This window comes from Anolis carolinensis, chromosome 1 (assembly GCF_035594765.1).
Source record: "Anolis carolinensis isolate JA03-04 chromosome 1, rAnoCar3.1.pri, whole genome shotgun sequence".
NCBI lineage: Eukaryota > Metazoa > Chordata > Lepidosauria > Squamata > Dactyloidae > Anolis > Anolis carolinensis.
In genome coordinates this window covers 219,763,061-219,786,002 of record NC_085841.1, presented here as the reverse complement: position 1 = coordinate 219,786,002, position 22,942 = coordinate 219,763,061, and the positions used below count along the sequence as shown (strand labels likewise).

The window sequence follows — 22,942 nt, the reverse complement described above, 5'->3', positions numbered from 1 at the left end:
GGAGACTGCTGGAGACTGGGGTGGTTAACCATGAAACCTCAGCAGTAACGTGGGAGGTGCAGGGAGTAACGGGAACGTTTGTGTGGGATATTACGAGCTTGCCTAGATATGATGTGATCCTGGGGATGGATTGGCTAGCTGTAGTAAACCCACAAGTAGATTGGGCAACACGTAAAGTGATCTTAAAGAGGCAGGATTGTTGCACTCTAAATGTTACTCATTCTGATATGGAGGGAGTGCCTGCTGAGTATGGGGAGTTCTCTGATGTATTTTGTAAAAGAGAAGCGGACAAATTACCACCGCACAGGCCATATGATTGCGCCATCAAGTTGGCAGAAGGTGCGAAACTGCCAGCAGGGAGGCTGTATGCCTTGACTGTACCGGAAAGGCAAGCTTTGCGGGAGTTTCTAGATGAAAATTTAGCCAAGGGGTTTATTCGCCCATCTAGTTCTCCAACTGCGGCACCAGTATTCTTTGTAGCCAAAAAGACTGGGGAACTTAGGCTGGTCTGTGACTATCGGATCCTAAACAAATACACCATTCGGGATAGGTACCCGCTCCCTTTAATCTCGGAACTGTTATCAAGGGTGCAAGGGGCTAAGGTCTTTACCAAGCTTGACCTGCGGGGGGCCTATAACTTAATCCGTATACGGGAAGGGGATGAATGGAAGACGGCATTTAACACGTGTTTCGGATGCCACGAGTTCCGAGTCATGCCTTTTGGGCTTTGTAATGCTCCTGCGGTATTCCAGAGGTTCATGAACGATGTGTTCAGGGACCTAATTGACCAATTTTTAGTGATTTATTTGGATGATATCTTGATTTTTTCTAAGGACGAGAAAGAACATCGTCAACATGTCAAGCAGGTTCTGCACCGACTGCGGGCTAATGGGCTTTTCGCCAAGGCTTCCAAGTGCGTCTTTCATGTGCCTGAAGTGGAGTTCCTAGGTCATGTAGTGTCAGGTAGGGAACTTAAAATGGACCCACATAAGGTTGACGCCGTCAACTCATGGCAGGAGCTGAAGACTAAGAAGGATGTACAAAAGTTCTTGGGTTTCGCTAATTACTACCGGGAGTTTATTCCGAATTTTGCAAAGCTCACGGTACCTTTGACGCAGCTTCTGCGCAAGAAACAGCCATTTGTGTGGGGGCGGGAAGCTCACGAGGCGTTTCTACAACTAAAGTCTAGTTTTCAATCGGACAACATACTAACCCATCCTGATGTTGACAGACCGTTCGTGGTAGAAGCGGACGCTTCTAGCTACGCGTTGGGGGCTGTATTGTCTCAGAAGGATTCCTCAGGGACCTTGCGTCCCTGTGGATTTTACTCGCGGCAACTAACACCCTTCGAGCAGAACTATACCATATGGGAGAAGGAGTTGTTGGCGATTAAGGTGGCGTTTGAGGTGTGGCGGCACTGGCTTGAAGGGGCACGGCACCAGATCGTGGTCAGATCTGATCACAAGAACTTAGAGCACTTGCAAACAGCAAAGAAGTTAAACCAGCGTCAAATCCGCTGGGCTTTGTTTTTCTCCAGGTTTAACTTCAAGGTGCAGTTCGTGGAGGGGAAGGCAAACTTGCGGGCCGATGCTTTATCCCGCAAGCCGGAATTTAAGACCAATGAGCAGGTAGTATGTCAGACCATCTTGCCTACTGCCTCTCTGTGTGTTGTAGATAATGAGCTTGGGTTACATGACCAGATCCTTGAGGCTCAGAAGGATGATGTGTGGACTCAGGAGCAACTGATGCTGCTCTCTGCAGGTAACCGTACCATACTGCCGCATCTACAGGATCAAGACGGAGTATTGGTACGCAGGGGGCAGGTCTACGTACCAGTGGGGGCCCTCAGGTTGGAGGTGATTAGAGCCCACCATGACGAACCCATGGCTGGGCACTTTGGCAGGTTCAAGACCGTACAGCTTATCACCAGGAGCTACTGGTGGCCAAAGATGCGGCAAGACATTCTGCGCTTTTGTGACAGCTGCGCCGTTTGTCAGCAGAGTAAGACGCCTGTTGGGCGCCCTAGAGGGTTGTTATCGTCTTTACCTGTTCCGGAGAGGCCATGGCAAATCATTTCCATGGATTTTATTTCAGATTTGCCTAAGTCTGGGGGTTATACTTGTATTTGGGTGGTGGTGGATTTATTTAGTAAACTGGCTCATTTTATTCCTTGTTCAACCATTCCGGCGGCCCCTACGTTGGCCTTACTATTTACAAAGCACATCTATCGTTTGCACGGAGCACCCGAGGTGATTATTTCAGATAGGGCTCCGCAATTTGTGTCACGCTTTTGGAAACACTTCCATGAGTGTTTGGGGACTAAGTTAAACGTGTCTTCAGCTTTCCATCCGCAAACGGATGGACAGTCGGAACGGGTTAATGGGCTCTTAGAGCAGTATCTGCGTTGTTTTTGTTTAGATCAACCCACGGCTTGGGTAAAGTGGTTACCGGTGGCGGAATTTGCTTACAACAATGCGGTGCACACGTCTAGTCAGCATACGCCATTTGAGCTAACTTATGGTTTTCACCCACGGGGAGGTGTGGCGCCGTCGACCAATGTGGTCTCTTCGGACCCTGTGTACCGCTCTTCGGAAATGGCTGCATTACATGATGTTGCCCGTCGCTTACTGTTGGAAGCTAAGGCAACGCAGAAGACTCAGGCTGACCGCCACAGGCAGGCAGGGGAGGAGTTGGAAGAAGGGGATTTGGTGTGGTTATCTTCCAAACATATTAAACAGGCTGGGGGAAAGTTTGCGCCTCGGTATTTGGGTCCCTTTCCTATCGTTAAAAAGATTTCTTCTGTTGCGTTTCGTTTGCGTTTACCGTCTAGTTTAAAGGTCCATCCAGTCTTTCATCGTTCGCTGTTGAAACTTGATACCTCTAGTCGTCGTGGTGCTATAGCGGAGGGTATCACTGCCACTTCTCCGCCATCGGGGGAGGAGGCCTTTGTGAGAGGGGATAGTGTTATGATTGAGCCTCATGGCTCTGTTACTGACAGACGTGGGCGTAAGACTCCTCGAGAGTCAGATACTCTCGAGGAGCGAGAGAGAAAAAGACTGCGAGACATATTTGCAGCACCATCTGACGAGGAGTCTTTCGAAGGGTTTACGGAGAGAATGGAGGAGGGGCTGGTTAGCTCAGAGGAGGATGAGATGGATTGGACTCGGGTAAGGGAGGAAGTGGGTGCCACTGGCCATGATGGGATAGAAGATGAATGGGGACCTTCAGGATTAGACCCATGGTTTAGCTGGAGGGATGGGACGGGATCCACAGCTGGAGATGCTGTTGGGCGTAGTCAGAGGTGTTCCAGCTCTGACGAGGAAAGTGATGAGGAAACGCCCGGGTTAAGGAGGACAGCTGACAGTGATGAAGATTTGTAACTGGCATAAAATGGGGCTTGAGAGCAATTGCAAATTGCGTTGGGCAAGGTAATCTGGGCAAACGCTTGGGATCCGTGTGTGTGTGGGACGCTTCCCTGAAGACTTGTGTGCTTTCCTGTGCTGTGACCTTGACCTTCCGTCGTCTTCTTGACGGACGCCATCTCCTGCTTTGAGAACTCGGACTGAACTGACCACGGCTTGCCTTCCCCCCTTCTTGGACTTGGAAAAACTACAAACGTCTGCTTCTGGCTTTGATCTACGGAACGGAACTGGTCTACTCAACTGCTACAATCCTTGGCTGATTTACTCGTGTTGGAGATCCTGTCTGCTGTGTGTGTGGGGGAGCGACGCAAGTTACTCTAAGCACAGTGTTGGCAGCAGAGAGGAATCTGCTGCCAATTAGTTGCATTCTTTGTATCTTTTGTTCCTTGGCTTTCGTTTCGTTTATACCCAGGCTGACGCAAGCAGTTTGTTTTTACCCGGATTAAACTCCGGTTTAATCCGGTTTATCTTTTGAACATTTACTTTTGCCCCTTTTTGCTCCTAAAGGCAAAAACTGCCTGGCCCTTGTGTTTTACGGGCATTTTTGAGTTCTGTAATCTAATAAACTCTGTTACTTTGAATCTTGTGGCGTTCTGTCCTTGACAGTGGTAGTTAAGGTCAAGGGTAAAGGTTTTCCCCAGACATTAAGTCCAGTCGTGTCTGACTCTGGGGGTTGGTGCTCATCTCCATTTCTAAGCCGAAGAGCCGGCGTTGTCCGTAGACTCCTCCAAGGTCATGTGGGATGACTACATGGAGCGGCGTTACCTTCCCGCCGGAGCAGTACCTATTGATGCACTCACATTTGCATGTTTTCGAACTTCTGGGTTGGCAGAAGCTGGGGCTAACAGTGGGGGCTCTCTCCGCTCCCCCATTTCAAACCTGCGGCCTTTCGGTCCAGAAGTTCAGCAGCTCAGCGCTTTAACACGCTGCGCCATCAGGGGATATTATTTCCTAAAGGTTGTGAATATACAATATTTCTGATTGGTTTTTTTTGTTTGTTGGAGGCAAGTATGAATGCTGCAATTAGGAAAAATGATTAGGATGTAATGGCCTTGCAGCTTTAAAGCCTGGCTGTTTCCTCCCTGAGTGAATTTTTTGTTGGGAGGTGTTAGCTGGCCCTGATTGTTTCCTGTCTGGAATTCCCCTGTTTTCAGAGTGGTGTTGTCTGCGATATTTTATGTGCTTCTACTGTCTGTGGCCCTGAGAAAACAGAGGATTTGCCTGATTTTGATGATGGGAATACTTTGTTGGGAGGTGTTAGCTGGCCCTGATTGTTTCCTGTGTGGAATTCCCCTGTTTATTTACTGTCCTGGTTTTAGAATTATATTGTTCTGCATTATTCTATCCCAGTAATTATTTCATATTAAAGAAGAATCTCACTTATCCAACATTCGCTTATACAATGTTCTGGATTATCCAACGCAGTCTGCCTTTTCATAATCAATGTTTTGTAGTCAGTGTTTTAAATTCATTGTGATATTTTAGTGGTACATTTGTAAATACAGTACAGTAGAGTCTCACTTATCCAACATAAACGGGCCGGCAGAACGTTGGATAAGCGAATATGTTGGATAATGAGGAATTAAGGATAAGCCTATTAAACATCAAATTAAGTTATGATTTTACAAATTAAGCACCAAAACATCATGTTAGACAACAAATTTGTCAGAAAAAGTAGTTCAGTACACAGTAATGCTATATAGTAATTACTGTATTTATGAATTTAGCACCAAAATATCACGATATATTGAAAGCATTGACTACAAAAATGCGTTGGATAATCCAGAACGTTGGAAAAGCGAGTGTTGGATAAGTGAGACTCTACTGTAATTACAACATAGCATTACTGCGCATGGAACTACCTTTTCTGTCAAATTTGTTGTATAATATGATGTTTTGGTGCTTAATTTGTATAACGATTACCTAATTTGATGTTTAATTGGCTTTTCCTGAATCCCTTCTTATTATCCAACATACTCACTTATCCTGCCGGCCTGTTTACGTTGGATAAGTGAGACTCTACTGTATATTGATAATCTTATATTATCTGCTCAGAACTGGATTATATGAGGCCCCTTCTTCACAGCTGTATAAAATGCACACTGAAGTGGATTATCTGGCAGTGTGGAGTCAAGATAATCCAGTGCAAAGCAGATAATATAAGATTATAAATGGGTTATATAGCTGTGTGGAAGGGCCTTGAGTCTACACTGCCATATAATCCAGTGCAAATTAGATAATCTGTGGAAGAAGTCTAAGTGAGGCCTAAATCTGCCTGTCCCCTAACTGAAACCTGGCTGTCCCTTGGTTGCTAGGCAACCAAGTGGGCAGAGATTAGCCCTCTAAACTGGCAGCAATTGGATAAAAAAAATTATTAGGACTAATTAGGACTTTATTTTTCTTTTCTTTTTGTTGTATCAACCTTGAGGCGTGGATGATGGGTTGTGTTGTCAAATTTTGAGGTTGGGGGGCCTGTACTTTTGTTGTTTTGTGAATTGCCGTGATGCCATCACTCTTTTATATATATAGATGGACGTATCCCTATTATTTCCATCTTACTACTCTCTCTTCCATCAAAGAGGTTATGTCCAGGAATACATCAAATTCATTAACTGAAGTATATCTGTATTGCCTCCAATAGAAACGCACATTCCTTGTGTCTTCATTTCCTTGAACTAGTGAAGGGGCAATTGCAGATCAAAACCTACAAATTTCAGCAATGCCCAGATAATCAAATCTATGTGAATATGGTACAGGGGTGGTAATTCACAAATTTGTTGTGATTAGTTAGCCAAATACAAAGAAAATACAAAAAGGTGTGTGCATGTGGAAACCAATCAAAGATGCTCCATGGGTTTAGTTTCATATTCCAGTTTATCATAAATGTATAGAAAAAAATCATGAGCTCCCCCATGATGCCACTCCAGTGAGATTTACCTGTTTATGTGCAAGAGCTCTGATAATCAGATCCAAAAAATCAATCTGCTTTTCGCGGGGATTTGGGAGAGAATCCTCAACTGTTAATGGAAGTCATTTAGTTACCGCATCACTTCTAAAATCTTAAAGGATATATGGAGAGACAACAAATAAACTTTTCCGTAGATATAATTCAGTACCTTTATTTTCCATACAGTTTAAAATGTAGTGATTTTCTGTTGTTTCAAGGTAGGTTTGTAATAGAAAATAATAGCATGACTTTTAAAAAGCAGAGGTATTGTTGCACTGTTTCCAGTTTGAGGTATGATCTTGATATCTGTTAAAAGAGAGGTATTATGATATGGCCTAATCAATGAAAATTATTATTATTATTATTATTATTATTATTATTATTATTATTATTATTATTGAAAGAGAGGCAATCCTTTTGAATATTACAACTTGTTTTTACATTTTTTTTAACCTGAGTTCCAATTAAAAGAGAGGTCAGAAAAGGAGATGTGTGTTCCAACAAGGCACAGAGTACATTTGTAAACATAGGTTTCCCATGAACTTTGACATGCGATGACTATGCCTTAGCCTGATCTTAGGAAACAAGCAGCTGAGCATATAAGATGGTTCTTTCAAAGCCTCAACTGTTAGCATTGTAAAACAATTTTTAAAACAATTTTTGCCTCTCTCTCTTCTTTTATGCCAGTGAATGAGCAGAGACTAAATCTCTGTCTGTTGAGTCCCTGCTTATCACTTCAAAATATGTACCTTGTTTAGAGAATAAATTGCTAACTTGCTATAAACCTGCTGAGCAGAGACTGCCATCTATCTTATCCTGTAAGGCACCTGATTCCAGTGATAGTGCTAGGGATCCATAATTTATTTCCAAGGCATAAAGAGCTTTGAATATATGCCCTGGCACTTTTGACTATATGCAAATCTGGCACGATCCTTCCAGACTAACTAATCATCATCAAGCTACATCGGCTAATTTTAAACAGCTTTGAAAGGTGGTAAGCAAAGCAATCTGCCCTTGCTCATGGGTGCCTAATATATCTTCAGATGGAAAAAAAGTGGGAAAGGAGAGTTGTTTCTTGTTTTTACTTCCCTTTTATAGTTCCAGAATCTTTGCTCTGAGATTCTTTGCTCCGTTGTTATCTTACCTGCAGCAGTTCTTAAATAAAATTTAAAACATTCTTTTTGAATTACAGGAACTCCAGTTTCAAAGACTCACCAGAGAGCTTGAGGTGGAAAGGCAAATTGTTGCCAGTCAGTTAGAAAGATGCAGGCTTGGAGCAGAATCACCGAGCATTGCAAGCACAAGGTACATACATATCCTCATGTCTTTGTTTTCAAATTGTCAACTTAATACTTGCAATAAATATTGATCCCATTAAACTACTATGTGAGATCTCCATAGCTCTCTTAATGTGAGAACAGCCTATTCAGCATTGAGGGATTGTTGTTTTTATGTTTGCAATTCGGAATACATGAATTTAATGCTCTGTTTATGATTGCTTGGTTTTTTGTGTACAGACAACAAGTGTAAGTTTGGGTGGCAGCATAAGATTGTATTCATGTGGTGCTGGAAAAAAAGTTCTGGTGATTCCATGGATTACCAAAATAAAGATAAATTGATCCGGGAGCAAATCAAACCTGATTGTTTCTAGAAGTCAAGATGACTAAGCCTTCATACTTCGAGCATATCATGAGAAGAAATGATTCACTGTAAAAGGCAATAATGCTTGGAAAGGTGGAAGGCTGTAGGAAAAGAGGAAGACTATGTTGAAGATGAATTCTCAATGAAAGAAGTAACAGTCCTGAATTCGCAAAACTTGGCAGGGATGTTGATAATAGTGTTTCTCATTCATAGGGTCACCATAAGTTGAAGGTAATTTGATGGCAATTAATAGTTGTTGCTGCTGATTGGAAGCAGGCATTTTAGTGAAATATTTTTCTTGACACTTCTCAAGATGTCATTTGGTAGGGAGGATTTTGTTAGCAGTCCACATTGAAAATTAAGAAAATTTAGGATCCATGTATTATTCATCTATTTGTAGAAATATAATGAAAAGACTCACCTTGCTCCTGGATCTTGACAGTTTAAGCTCATCATATGCATAGCACCTAAAAATTGATTGAACTGGGGCTTTTTGGGATATGTGTTCTAATGCTTTATTTTTCTAACAGTTTGTAAAGGGAGCGGAGTATATTTAATCCAGTGTGGACTTTGTAAATATTAGATACAGGATAACCTCCTTAACTACAGATTTAATAAACGTAGTTTCATTTACCCACGCTCCTAAAAATACCTTACCCACTTCCACAGAGGTATTTGTGTGTCTCTCTGGGCCCTCCAGGGCAATTCTATGCTATAGAAAGGAACATCTATTAAATAGTTCATAAGCAACATTTAATCTCAGTACAGTATTGTGCAAGTAAAGAATGAAACAAGTAGTTTTTAATGAATTAGAACAAATGTCTTTCTTGATGCTTAGAAGAGGACTCTTTCTTGGCCCCACTGTTTGGTGGGACCATGTCTTCTCCCAGTCTGTGGAAGTCTTCCCACATAAAAAGTCTTTCTCTATTCTCCTTCTACTAGCAATATTGACTTTTTAATTTAAGTACTTATAATTCTATATTGTTATAGCACTATATTCCACTTTAACTGCCATAGTTGCATTCTGTGGAATTCATCGGCTTGTAGTTTAGTGGAATCCAAGGGCTCTATGGATGAATTTCTAAATGCTCCTCCCTAAATGGGAAACCCCAGGATTCCACAGGTTGTTGCCATGGCTGTTAAAAAGGAAATTTGTGCCCCAACAGTGCAGTGTGATAATTATGTTTAAAAGATATATAGTGATTAACTTATTGTACAGAAAGGTCTTTTAAAAATACTTTATTGGTAATTTAATACAGAATAAAAGTAAACAAATAAAACAAATCTACATACAGTACTACTTAAAAATAGAAAAAAGAAAAAACATAAAAAAGTAAAAACGAGAGCAAATAAAAAAGGGAATAAAGTTAAAACTAAAAATTCCACAGCTGGTATAACTACATCTTAATTAAGCCTCCTCCATCTATTTTAATATTAAACAAAGATACAAGTCTTTTTATAATCTTAGCAATTTCATTAGTACACATATAAAAGATAACTTTCCATAATAAATATTTATCCTGCAGAAAGTTAATAAAAGGTTAGCTCCAATACTTATCCAGTAGGGATAATTCTGTTTAAATAAAAATAATCTTTTTATTCTTCCAAACTCATATAATCCTAAAACATTATGTTTAAGCACTTTAACATTTTAACAGATCTATTGTTTATTATTCCATTACATTAATGCATTTTCTATATCTAAAACCAGTTGCTCCAGTTGATTAGCCCTAATATAACCCCAACATGAAAATTCTTATCCATTATGAAATCTGCAGCCAGTAAAAACCCACCATCCCATCTTTCCTATCTTTCTCTTGCGGAGCCGTACTGGAAAGAAAGCATTAACCTGCCGTCTTTCTCAGAAGCCCAAATTCTAGGATTTCATTTGCCATGATTAAATTTAAATATAGCACCAAAGCAGTGTATAGAATCATAAAGTTGGAAGAGATCCCAAGGGCCAATCCCTCTGTTTAAAAACAGTGGAGTATGATAGGGAACTTAAAGAGGCATATGCTGTTTAACGGGGTGTACAAAAAAGTATTTTAAGATTTGTGGGTGTGTTGACCATTTCTGCTACCTAGGCAGCCACCTCTCCACAAAAGTTGACATTGGCTCCAAAATACAACACTGTCTGAGTTCTGTGAGTGTAGCAATTTTTTAATGGAGCAAAGAGTGTTTGAGCATTGGTACATTTGTAAAGATACCAAGATGCTTGTTTATAAAGTTATTGTCCTTCCAACTCTATTGTCCGCTTGCAAAACATGGATTGTCAACAAATGTCACATGCAACATCGGAATTGATTCCATCGCCATTGCCTTCTAAAAATCCTGTAAAGCTCTTGGGAAGACAGACGGACAAACATCAGCATTCGGGAGGAAGCAAAGACTACCAGCATTAAAGCGATGACCCTCTGCCATCAACTTTGCTGGACTGGCCACATTGTCCAAATACCTGATCACCATCTACCAAAGCAATTACTCAATTTAAGAATGGAAAATGGAATGTTGGTGAGCAACAAAAGAGATTTAAAGACGGGCTTAAAGCTAACCTTAAAAACTGTGGCATAAACACTAAGAACTAGGAATCCCTGGCACTGGAGCATTGCAATTGTTACCAGTGTTACCATGGATTTTGAGGAGGCACAAATAGAGAGCGAAATGGAGAAGGTACATCAAGCAAATCCTTGCCGGGGCCACCTTCCATCTGGAAATATATGTCCTTATTATGACAGACCATGTGGATCCAGAATAGGTCTCTACTGTGTCTTACGGACCCACTGCCAAGACTTTTTAAATGAGTGAGCACCTGTAGTAGTATTCAGATAGTCCCCCTAATTGTTTTTTAAAAGATTTTATATTCTTTTAAATTATTAGTGATTTAATGTTAAGTTTTAAAAAAATTAATTTCTCAACATCAAGTTTTCAGCTGTCATATTTTAACCTTATTTCCATATAAGGAAAAATTTAAGATACATTAAATAAACATGCTCGTAGTGGTTTCTGCATTTTTTAGCTTCCTAAATGCTGACATTGTAACTTATGATGCAGTTTCCTATTAATATAGTTTAAACCTGTCGACATCTACCATAAACAACGGATAGTGATTATTCTTGTTTAATAGGTGACTGTCCATGTAATTGAGATAATGGAGGCTTGCAAAAAAACCATTAGCAAGAAATTAAGTCAGTTTTTCATTTACGTATTTTATGCAACCTGTCAAAAAAAAAAACCCAAAAAAACAACAGAAGCAGTTAGTTTTCTAATCAAGTGCCTTACTACACCTGAGTAGCAAGATTCTTAATCTTGTTGAAAGAGGTATGAGGTGCTAGGAATTTTAAAAGAAAGATAATCTAAAAACCTGCAGATTTTCATTTTATAATTATGTTAATTTGGTGCTAAGTCCAGTATTAGTCCTACCTAGAGTACTCTCACAGTAGGACTGAAGGCATTCCTGCTTTTCAGTGGGTCTATTCTAAATAGGGATAATGTAAAATTTAATTCTGTAATGGCTTGGAATCTTCATTTTCATTTTACTACTTCTGTGAGCTCTTGTATTTTCAATCAGTAAATAAACCAAGTATATTTGATTTTGAGTTGCTCCTAAAGATAATAGAAATAGAACCGTGTGTCTTCAATCACCTGTCAATTTATGGTGATCCATAAACTCTAGTCTAAATCCAGTTGCTGAATAGTACGTCAACACCTATATAGCTCCCATTTCCTCAGTGAGTTTTTTCTAATTAAAATAGTAATTGTGAATTAAGGCTATAATAAAAGCAATAAAGTATGACAAAGGAATATGTTTTGTTAAATTAATGCATTGCTTGGGAAGGATAACAGATAATGATCATGTTAGGATGGTCATCTCTCAGATTAATGAGCCAAGATATAAATGCCCCAAACAGAGCATGAATTGATTTAGCGTATTTATTTCATTTCTGTTTACTAATTTTTCTCGGTACCCTAATCTATATATATAATAAAAGTCAATGTTTGTTTGCGAGTATGTGGCAGCTTTCTGATTGGCCGCCACTTTCACAGGCCACTGTGACCACCAGGAATCACTGACGTGGCCCAAACTTGGCACACATAATCCCTATGACCCATTTTATGTCCTGGTGCCGTTTGGGGGATGATGGGCCATGGAGGATGGGATTTGCAGTACTTTCAATTGCTTGGCCTTCCACAGACCACTGCGATGCCCACCAGTCACGGAACTGGACAAAACTTGGCACACAGAACTTCCATGACCCCCTTTATATCCTGGGGCAGTTTGGGGAAGGACAGACCAAGAATTATGGGACTTCAAGTACCTTCACCCACTTCTAGAGTCCACTGCAACTGCCACGAATCACAGAACAGACCCAAACTTGGCACACATATCCCAAATGACACACTTCACACGCTGCAGCAGTTTGGGGGAGGATGGACCAAGGATTATGGGATTTGCAGTACTTTCAAACACTTTGTCTCTGACAGACCACTGTTACTCTAACTAATGACGGATTAGGACCAAACTTGGCACACATAACCCCCTTGACCCATTCTATCTCCTGATGCCATTTGGTGCAGGCTGGACAATGGATGATGGGATTTGCAGTAGTTTCAAATGCTTCAGCTCCCACAGACCACTGTGGTGCCCACCTGTGATGGATCTGGACCACATTTGACACACAGAGCCCCCATGACCCCCTTTACATCCTGGTGCCAATTGGAGGAGGATGGACCAAGGATTATGGGATTTACAGTACCTTCCCTTGATTCACCTCCCACAGACCATTGAGACGCACATGAATGAAACAACTACACCAATTTTGGCACACTGATGCTATGTGCCCCACTTTACACCCTGGTGTGGTGTGGGGGAGGATGGACCATGGATGATGGGATCTGCAGTACTTTCAAATGTTTTCCCTTCCGCTGTCCATTGTTACTCTATCCAATGAGGCATCATAACCATACTTGGCACATATGCCCCACATGACCCTCCTGCACTTTGAGGGTCAACAGACCAAGGATGATGGGATTTACAGAACCTTCACTCACTTCCTGAGACCACAGCAACCCACAACAATGACTGATAAAGACAAAACTTGCCACACATACTCCCTTTCACCCACTTTACATTTGATGTGGTTTGGGGGACAACGGACCATGGATGATAGGATTTACAATACCTTCACTCACTTCCTAAGATCACTGCAACTACCACAAACGACAGAACTGAACCAAACTCAGCACACATATCCCAGATGACACACTTTACACCCTGCAGCAGTTTGGCCGAGGATGGACAAAGGATTATGGGATTTGCAGTACCTTCACCCAAATTGTCTCCCACTGAAAACCCCATCACCCACAGATCTGCACAAATGGGCCCATTCAAAATATCCAAAACAACTCAATGCCGTCTATGAATAACCCGGGCATCGCTGGGTCCCCAAGCTAGTAGTCTATAAACATGTGAATTGAAATATTTGGTATGATGCCTAAGATGCCAAGCTAGAATTAAAGCTGGGATTAACTCCCCACTCAGGATTTGAGTGACCTTGAACCAGTTACACACTTCTACTTTCTCACAAGCTTCTTCATTCTTCCTTTATCTATTTAAAACACATTGGATTGCCCAAAATCTGAATGGGGAAGCAAATGATGGTTGAAAATGAAACATGATGTAGCTGTTTACTGCCATGTGCACTCCACATGCACAGTCTTAGTATCTAGTTGTGCTTAAGGTGGAACATTTGAAGCAGAAAGCTAAGATAGTTTGTTTCTCCAGTACTTCCATCACTCATGTGAATGATAAGTGTTAGTCTACAGTAAGAAATGTGAAGATAGCCAACTTGATGCCATAGTTTTGCTTATTCTGTACAACTGAAATAATAGTGCCTTCAGTCTTTCTCTCTGAAGTGATGGTAAATAATAGAGTGTACCTCCTTAAGTATACTGCTATGGGATAGAAAATGCTTCAGTAGTTCATAAAGAAAGATAGTTCTGCCTCTGTCAAATGTGTGGGATGTGTCATAGGAACACTGACTGATAACCATTCATTATTATTATTTACTTTATTTATACCCCACCTTTCTCCCTGTGAATACTCAAGGCAGCTAACAATCCCACACTTTCGTCATAGTTTTTAAAAAGTGCAATACAAAATGTTTTAAAAAACAAATAATACAGTGTGGGTTAAGGTAAAGAACAAATTAAAATATAATAAATACATGTAAAATAGACTTTTGAACAATTCCCCCCCCCCCCCAAAATCCCATCCACACTTACCCAGCAGCCTACCCCTTAGAGAGAAAGCCCTCCCCAGTTGACTGTAGAAGTCTACCAGATTCATAGAAAGACATATGGTCCTTCAGATAACCTGGACTGGAGCCATATAGGGCTTTGTATGTCAAAACCAGCATTTTGACATCCAGTGGAGTTTTTACAACACCGGAGTTGTATGCTCCCCTTCACCAGCCTCAGTTAACTGTCTGGATTCTGCTCTTTGGGCCAACTGAAGTTTCTAAGAAATTTTCAAAAGCAGTCCCCATGTAGAGCGCATTACAGTAGTCCAACCAGGATGTAACCAAGGCATATACTACCATGGCCAGATCTGACTTCTCCAGGAACAGGTGCAGTTGGTACATTAGCTTTAACTATGCAAAAGCACTACTGGTCACTGCTAATACCTGGGCCTCCAGGTTCAGAACCAAATTGAGTAGTACCCCCAAACTGCAAACCTGTGTTTTCAGGGGGAGTGTGACCCCATCTAACCCAGGTTGAATCCCTGTTTCCAGATCTATCTTAAGAATGACCAGGAGCACTTTTGTCTTGTCTGGATTAAGTTTTCAATTCATTTGCCCTAATCAGTCTATTGAACTAAGAAACATCACCACATCCACTGCATGTATCATCCATAGATTGGTAGCACTACAGGTGGAGTAGGCATCAACAGAATGTCTTATTTACTTATTTATTAACTCTAGGGGCAGTGAATGAGCTATTTTAGATGCTCCTTGAAACATCTGGAAATTGTCATTACCCTTTTTATCTTACCCTCCACATTTCAAAAGATATTGTGGTTTATAACAGCTACTAGGGAGCCTTCAAAAAACAATTCGAAGTCACATGTAGTCCTTGGATTGCAGATTTCCTGCCTTCAATTTGTATAATGCAATAATTAATGTTCTTAACTAAAATCAGAAAATAGTTCTCCTCAGTTTCACTATAACAAGTCAAGAAAATGCAAATTCTGATACAGAATCTTCATTTTTTAAAATTACAGTTGCTTTAAAAATTGCAGCTCTATATGCAACCATTTACGATCAGTGATAGTAGAGATGTACATTACCAAAAGGGTAGTTTATTTGAAGCAGCTCAGTGAACCAAAGCTGTTGAGTAGCCATTTTTAATTACATCTACTCATTGCCATTCTGTTCAAACATTTTGTACCACAAGTCAATTTCCTCTGGGAGATAAAAATCCAAACTGTAATAGCCCCCACCAGCCAGAATTAAAAATCTATATCTAAATCTTCTATAGATCATTTATGATTTAAGTAATTTTACCCTGTATTCCTGTGAAAATGAAGCCTTCACCTGACTACAATAACCTTATATATTCATACGATTGTTCCAGTTTTTAACTGAATTATATTGTATTAGATAGTAAGGTAGATTATTTTCTTTGTTGATTTGTAACAGATCATTTATTGTTCCACATTATAAATCAGAATGATGTTCTCTTTTATTGTTGGAGTATAGAACATCTGCTCTATAAGTTACACTCAATAAACTGAGTATTAGAAAAGTTTGTATAATTGACTTCTTTAACTGTCTGTATATGTGCTTGTGATAGCATTTTATCTTCAGAGTAGAAGCCTGGCAAAAAATATCAAACAAGACAGCTGCCATCCTGCATGCTTGATGAACACTCAGCCAAATGGCACAAAGTTCATCTATCTGTTGATGTTCTGGGATTACCTGGTTGAAAAGCATTACATTACTGCATTATTTGCTAGTGACAAAGGGAAAAACAGACCCATCAAGAGAGTTTATTTGACAGATTGATACACCACACAGTATATAGGCTTTGTGTTTCTACAGCTTTGCATAAGGAACCACCCCCACCCATGTATAGCAGTTTCTTCTGTTAAATTTGGTAGTTCACATCTTAGTATATGGATGTGGAGAGCCACGGACCTATCTCCACTTTGGGAGATGGAAAGGGATGAAAGTTGGAAAGAAGTTGCTCGCAGTGTATAATAAATCTGTTAGAATTGCAGTTCCATTTTAAAAGTTTATTTACATATATATTTGCATTAAAATCGAACCTCACAGAGAACAACTACATTTGTTAATGCATATCAGTTTTTTTAAAAATCTGTATATTAGAACAATAGTAGAAAGTTTTTTTAAAAACTGCAAAGAAACTGAGATGATAAGATTGGGAACTAGTTAGTACTGTCTGGAACATATCTATGAAATATCATAAATTCCTGCCCTTTTGTGGAAACTATAAATAAATTAGTAGGCTAGTTTTGTGAAATAGTATTTTCTATTCAAAATGGTCTGATGCTCGCTCGCTTCAGCCTCCATGCTATATTACAGCAAGTATTACAGTAGTTCATATTACAGGAAAAGATATTCCACCTAAACATTAGGAGGAACTTTCTGATGGTGAGAGCTGATTGACAGTGGAATTGGGAGTCCAGCGGAGTCTCCTTCTCTGAAGATTTTTATGCAGAAGCTGGATAGCTATCTGTCGGAAGTGCTTTGATTGTGTATATCTTCATGGCAAAAATGGAGTTGGATTGGAGAATCTTTGTGATCTTTTCAAACTCCATCATTTTATAAATTGCAAAACAGTACAGTAGAGTCTCACTTATCCAACGTAAACGGGCCGGCAGAACGTTGGATAAGCGAATATGTTGGATAATAAGGAGAGATTAAGGAAAAGCCTATTAAACATCAAATTAGGTTATGATTTTACAAATTAAGCACCAAAACATCATGTTATACAACAAATTTGACAGAAAAAGTAGTTCAATAGGCAGTAATGCTATGTAGTATTATTTATTTATTTATTTATTTACAGTATTTATATTCCGCCCTTCTCACCCCGAAGGGGACTCAGGGCGGATCACATTATAACATACATAGGGCAAACATTCAATGCCCATAAACACATCAAACAGAGACTGAGAGACACACGCAGAGGCAAATTAACGTTCTTCTGAGGGGATGTTCGATTCTGGCCACAGGGGGGAGCAGCTGCTTCATCATCCACACTGACGGCACTTCCTCATTCCAGGTCGTAAATTAGTTAATCTTGCCTCCCCACTTTAGTGGTACCTTATCTCCTACTTGATAGATGCAACTATCTTTCGGGTTGCTAGGTCAGCAACGAGCAGGGGCTATTTTTTATTTTTAATTGACGGGTGCTCACCCCGCCACGGGCTGGCCTCGAACTCATGACCTCATGGTCAGAGTGATTTAAGGCAGCTGCTCAACAGCTGCGCCACAGCCCGGCCCCTAGTAATTACTGTATTTACGAATTTAGCACCAAAATATCACGATGTATTGAAAACATTGACTACAAAAATGCATTGGATAATCCAGAACGTTGGATAAGCGAGTGTTGGATAAGTGAGACTCTACTGTATTTAATTGGAGTTGTTCCTTGTAAAATCTAACTGATGAGTGTCCCTGACATTGTAGTCAGTGAAGCTGCTGAGAAACAAGGGAGTGCATACTATGAGGGTGCATACATACGTACACACAGACACACACAGAGACCATCCAATATGAATTGAACTTTCAGTAGCCACAGTGTAAAGATGTGCAATGACTATTGGAATGGCCCGGACTATGTATGTGGATCACGTGATTAATTGTGTTGGTATTCTCCACAAATGTTTTTAATTGTTTTAATTGTATTTTATAACTATTTTAAATGTTTATTTTATTGTACAGTGTTTTTAAAAGCATCAAATAGTTGCCTATGTTGTAAAGCCACCTTGAGTCCCCCTCGGGGTTGAGAAAGGCGGGACAGAAATGTTGTAAATAAATAAATATGATCATTGAAAAATAAAAGGTAATAGCAGAATGGGTGAATATTGAAACGCCTGCTGAGAGTTAACGGGAAGACTAGAATCATGAGCAGAATCACTGCTTTTAGGATCATGGATTGCATCTAGCCACTCAGGGCTAGGACTGTGACTTTTTTGTGTGTGCTAGAGAAATCTTTTTATTGCCATAAATATGACCAATATGCCCCAATTCTCTTTTCAAGGGGGTGTTGGTTCCCCCGTTGTGATAATTTCTACCCACTGAGATGGCTGGTAAACCAGATATTTTGAAAAAGGCTTCTCTAACACTAAAATGGCTTCAGTGGAAATAGCCCCAAATGGCCAATGGGGCTCTGCAGAAGCTGGGGGGAGGAATTATTTTCCATATCGTCATGCTACTGTGGTCTAGCATAAGCAATATAAAGAACTTTATATTCATAAAAATCTATATTTTTATCTTTGTATGAGAAATACTTTCTGAAAAAAATACTACACTTAAATTTTAGTTGTAAATTTCTTACTGCTTTTGTCATACTATATTAATTGAAGCTATGTATTCTCCCATTAAAACATCTGTCTATGAAAACATCTGTCATAAATTCCAACTGAGTTCAGATGGAAAACTGGAGCAACAGTAAAGATCTTTTGATATATGTAAAATATTACAATGGTTTATCTTTTTGAACTGATTCATATTTTGATCTCTAGGACATAAGAACAGGATATTCCAATTTTCAAAATCCTGCACAACTACTGATATGTTCTGTGTTATTCATGCCTATCTATATTGATGAAAAGTAAGTGAGACCCCATAACAAGTTTATAGTAGCATACCCTAATATCATCAATGGGATTTTGACAGGGACTGTTTAAACTAGCACAAAATATTTTGTATTGTGTGTCTATATAACATGCAACTCTTTTGGACATTATTTTTTTCAATAATTCTGCATGCAGGTAGCATCTGCATGTACATGAGAAATGGATTTGTCATTTTGAGGAGCCACTTCAAATTGATCTTGCATAACTTGAGACACACGGAGTATTTTGTGGAGGGCATTTTTTCTGTGGAGGCCCTGTTCTCGGTCCCTTCTCCTTCTCAGGCGCAACTGGTGGGCACAAGAGACACGGTCTTCTCAGTGATGGCCCCTCAGCTGTGGAACTCCCTCCCCAGTGATACTAGATCAGCCCCCTCCCTCCTGACATTCAGAAAGAGAGTGACAACGTGGCATTGGGATCAAGCCTTCAGAGAATAATTATAGTGCAATAGATGGATTTGAATTACATGCAATGACTACTGGAATGGCCTGGATTACAATTGTCAATAGAGTGATTTTTAATAGTGATTGTAATGTTTTTAAATGTTTTATGTATTTTAATCTTAATCTTAATTTTAATTTAAATGTTTATTTTAATTGTACATTGTTTTGAAGGCATTTAATTGTTGCCTATTTGTAAGCTGCCATGAGTCCCCTTGGGGGTTGAGAAGGGTGGGATATGAATATAGTAAATACATAAATAAAAACTATTTTAAAAATCAACTGAAAATATAAAAGCAACCTCAGCCCTGTTGCTGACCTGTCATATTAACAGTGGATTACATTGCAGCACCAATGTAAGCAACTTTGGTGGTTTTCACCATCTAGCCTGTGATGTAACCAGCCTGTAATATAACCGTATGGCCCAACGTTAATTAAAATCTAAAGTGTAGATTTAAACTGTTGATAATACTGGAGACACAGTCTCAGTTTCAGCTCAATTTGTAATAATACTTCTGGGCATTGTTGCATTTGTCATAACCAGCTTCTCCTGTGACGTTTCAGCATGTCTTCAGCAACCCTCCAGCATGTCTTGATCTTCACCTAACACTTCTAGACTTGCCAGTTCTGTTTCCTTTTTCAGTTAATGGTGCTAAATTGTGTTTGAGTTCTTTCCCCCTCCACTATTGTGCATACTTTTCTGTGGCCTTTGATGATTTCCCAAAACCTGCTGATATAACCTTTCTTTTGTGTGTGTGTGTGTGTGCACACGCGTGCATGTCTGCATAAAACCCACTTTTGACCTCTGCAAATAGAGGGAATGATATCAGTGCTTCTAATTCCCTATACACTGAATACACTATATATCTTGAAATTTATTGTATGTAAACCTTTGAAAGTTCTTAATTTAAGGAGTGTTAAAATATATTTCTGCAGTTTTTAAAATTAATTGTTTATTCAATCTATTAAATCAAATATGTTTGGCTAAGAAATTTTGTTCATTTTCTAAGTTAATGAAGTGTTCTTTATTATATATCATTTTGCCATCATCATTCCAACCCCAGTCTTGTAATTTTACAATAATCCATTTAAATATATGCGAGCGTATGCATCCCATTTGCTTTTATGCAATCTTCATTAAATGGATGGTGCATGCTTAAATTTTTATATCAGTTGCACTATTTGTTTAATGTTTCAGGAAAAGGGGGCCAACTCTCAGACAATAGACATGCATATGGTCAAGAAAAGGCATGTGATTTGTTGCTTAGGAACACTTGCTCTTTAATTATGGTTGGACGGAGTCCACTAGTAAATTTTGTTATGCTCCTTTCAAAAAAATCAGATTGTGAATTCAGTTTAAAGATGTTTTGGATCTGTAATGGCTGGAGATTACTGCAATGCAGTAACCAGTAATATGTTCCAAGCTATTCTTTCAGTTCTCTCTCTCTTAATTTATGGGGCAATCCTTCTGAAATTTCAGGATGTATTTAAGAACAATTTTTGTGATAAAACTTCTGTTAAAGGCATCACAGTATGCAGCAATCAATGAGCATGATTCAATTAACAGGAGCCACATGGAAAATAGGCTCATAATGGGAGGGCAGCGTCCTGAATATTTCCAAAGTACATATTTTAACAATGCCAGTATCATATTTATCTACCATCTGAATAACATTTCTAGTTCAGTTAGTAAAGGAGGGAAGGAGGGAAAGCAGTTGTTGGGAAAGACTCTAATTGCCTTTATAATATTTTTTCCAAAAAATAGAAAAATTACTTTATCATAACCACACATTAAAAATATTGGGGAATGGAGAATCTTTGGCCAACCCCCTAAAGACTAAAATGAGAACACCTCCTGTTGTCACTGCTCAGTGGTTGAAGATAACAGTGGTATCCTCATCCTTTCTTTGAAGGACACATACCCATCTTTGATCACAATGTGCGGATTCTCCTATGTACCACTAGCATGCTAAATGTCTCACCCACTCTATGTCCTCTCCAGTGGAGCTGCAACCAACATGTAGATGACACGACTTTGGTTTCTGAGAGCAGGGGTGTCTCCTACTGCTAGTACGGCTACAGTCACCTTCTCTCTACTGTTACTAACTGTGTAACACTACTGTGTTACTAACATACCGTCCTGTTTGAAAATATCATCTGCCTCTTTCCTTTATTCTCTTTTGTACTATTTTCTCCTTTGCTTGTGTTCTGGAAGAAGGGATTTGCAATGAGACCAGGATTTGTCCTTGCATTTCAATTACTATTCAGTCTCTAATATCTCTTGAAACACTATTTATTATTAGAAATTGGAGATGCATTCCTTGAGAATTATTCTTCAACATCTTTTAGCTTGATGTCCAATAGTAACGTGTAAGCATACTTATTTTGGATTGGGCTTATCAGCACTCTTCTTGGGAATATAGAAAGAGTCAGAAACGAAATGCTTAAGAATTATCTCACTGCATCTGCAAAATAAAAATTCTAGTAATCTGCTTCTGACTATGGAACTAAATATTGGAATCAAGAATTAGAGATTGCTTGTATCTGTCCTCCTGTTGCTTATCTCTGAGGTTGCACTTCCCATATTCTGAAAAGTTCCATTTAGTCATCGTGGCCAGTAGGTCTCCCAACAGTTATCTTCAGTGAATTTGTTTAGCCCACTACAAGGCTGTATAGGTTAATGACTTTTATCATGTCTTGCTATACTTGTGATTTACACAAGCTAATTAGTGATTGTGTGGAGGAGTTTGCCCTGAACCTGCCAAAAATCAAGAGTTAAAATAATTTCCTGATCCTACAGTTAAGGAACTTAGCTACCCATTGTATGCTTCCAGATGTTGTTCTTCATTCACCCTCTACATACTTCCACTTGGACACGTTTCTGCAATTGGTCAGTGATCTCACTGACCAATTGCAGAAATGCCTGCATTCAGCAACTAGAAAGCCAACATAAATAGTTTATTCTAGGTCTATATATACAAGCACTCTTATCTAAACATCAGAAATAAATGTTCAATCTTGGAAGGGTACTCCAAAGTTGAGAAGCTGAGATTGGACTTCTGAGTATTACATTGAGGACCCCCCACACACACACACACACACACACAACTTAAAATGTAGCTTATCCTCAAGAGGTGATAGTAGGGGACTGGGAGGGCCCCCCTCACTCAATCACCTCCCCCCCCCACTCACCATCCCAGCTCGCCACCACACCACTAGTCACCCCCCAAGTGCCCACCACCACCACCCTAGCCCCATTGGTGCACTAATGTCTAAAAGGTTTGCCATCACTGTCCTAGGTTCTGTAGGCTATATTTCAGAGGAAGGAACCGGCAAAGCCACCTCTGAATTTTCTGTACCTAAGAAACTCTGGGAGCCTCCAGTGGCTCAGTGTGTTAAAGCGCTGAGCTGCTGAACTTGTAGACCGAAAGGTCCCAGGTTCAAATTTGTGGAGCGGAGTGAGCGCCCGCTGTTAGCTCCAACTTCTGCCAACCTAGCATCTAGAAAACATGCAAATGTGAGTAGATCAATAGGTATCGCTCCAGCGGGAAGGCAATGGTGTTCCATGCAGTCATGCCAGCCACATGACCTTGGAGGTGTCTACAGACAA

General features: G+C 39.8%; 1 protein-coding gene across 3 annotated transcripts in view; it reads left to right on the top strand.

Annotated features, from left to right (window-relative positions):
- The window catches only part of pkp4 (plakophilin 4), a 149,883-nt gene that overhangs the window by 51,577 nt on the left and 75,364 nt on the right, over nucleotides 1-22,942 (top strand). For all 3 annotated transcript variants that reach the window (XM_008119250.3, XM_008119251.3, XM_003226443.4), the window contains exon 3: nucleotides 7,562-7,674. In XM_008119250.3, the coding sequence (XP_008117457.2) occupies nucleotides 7,562-7,674 (113 nt within the window). The remainder of the gene's footprint in view (nucleotides 1-7,561; nucleotides 7,675-22,942) is intronic.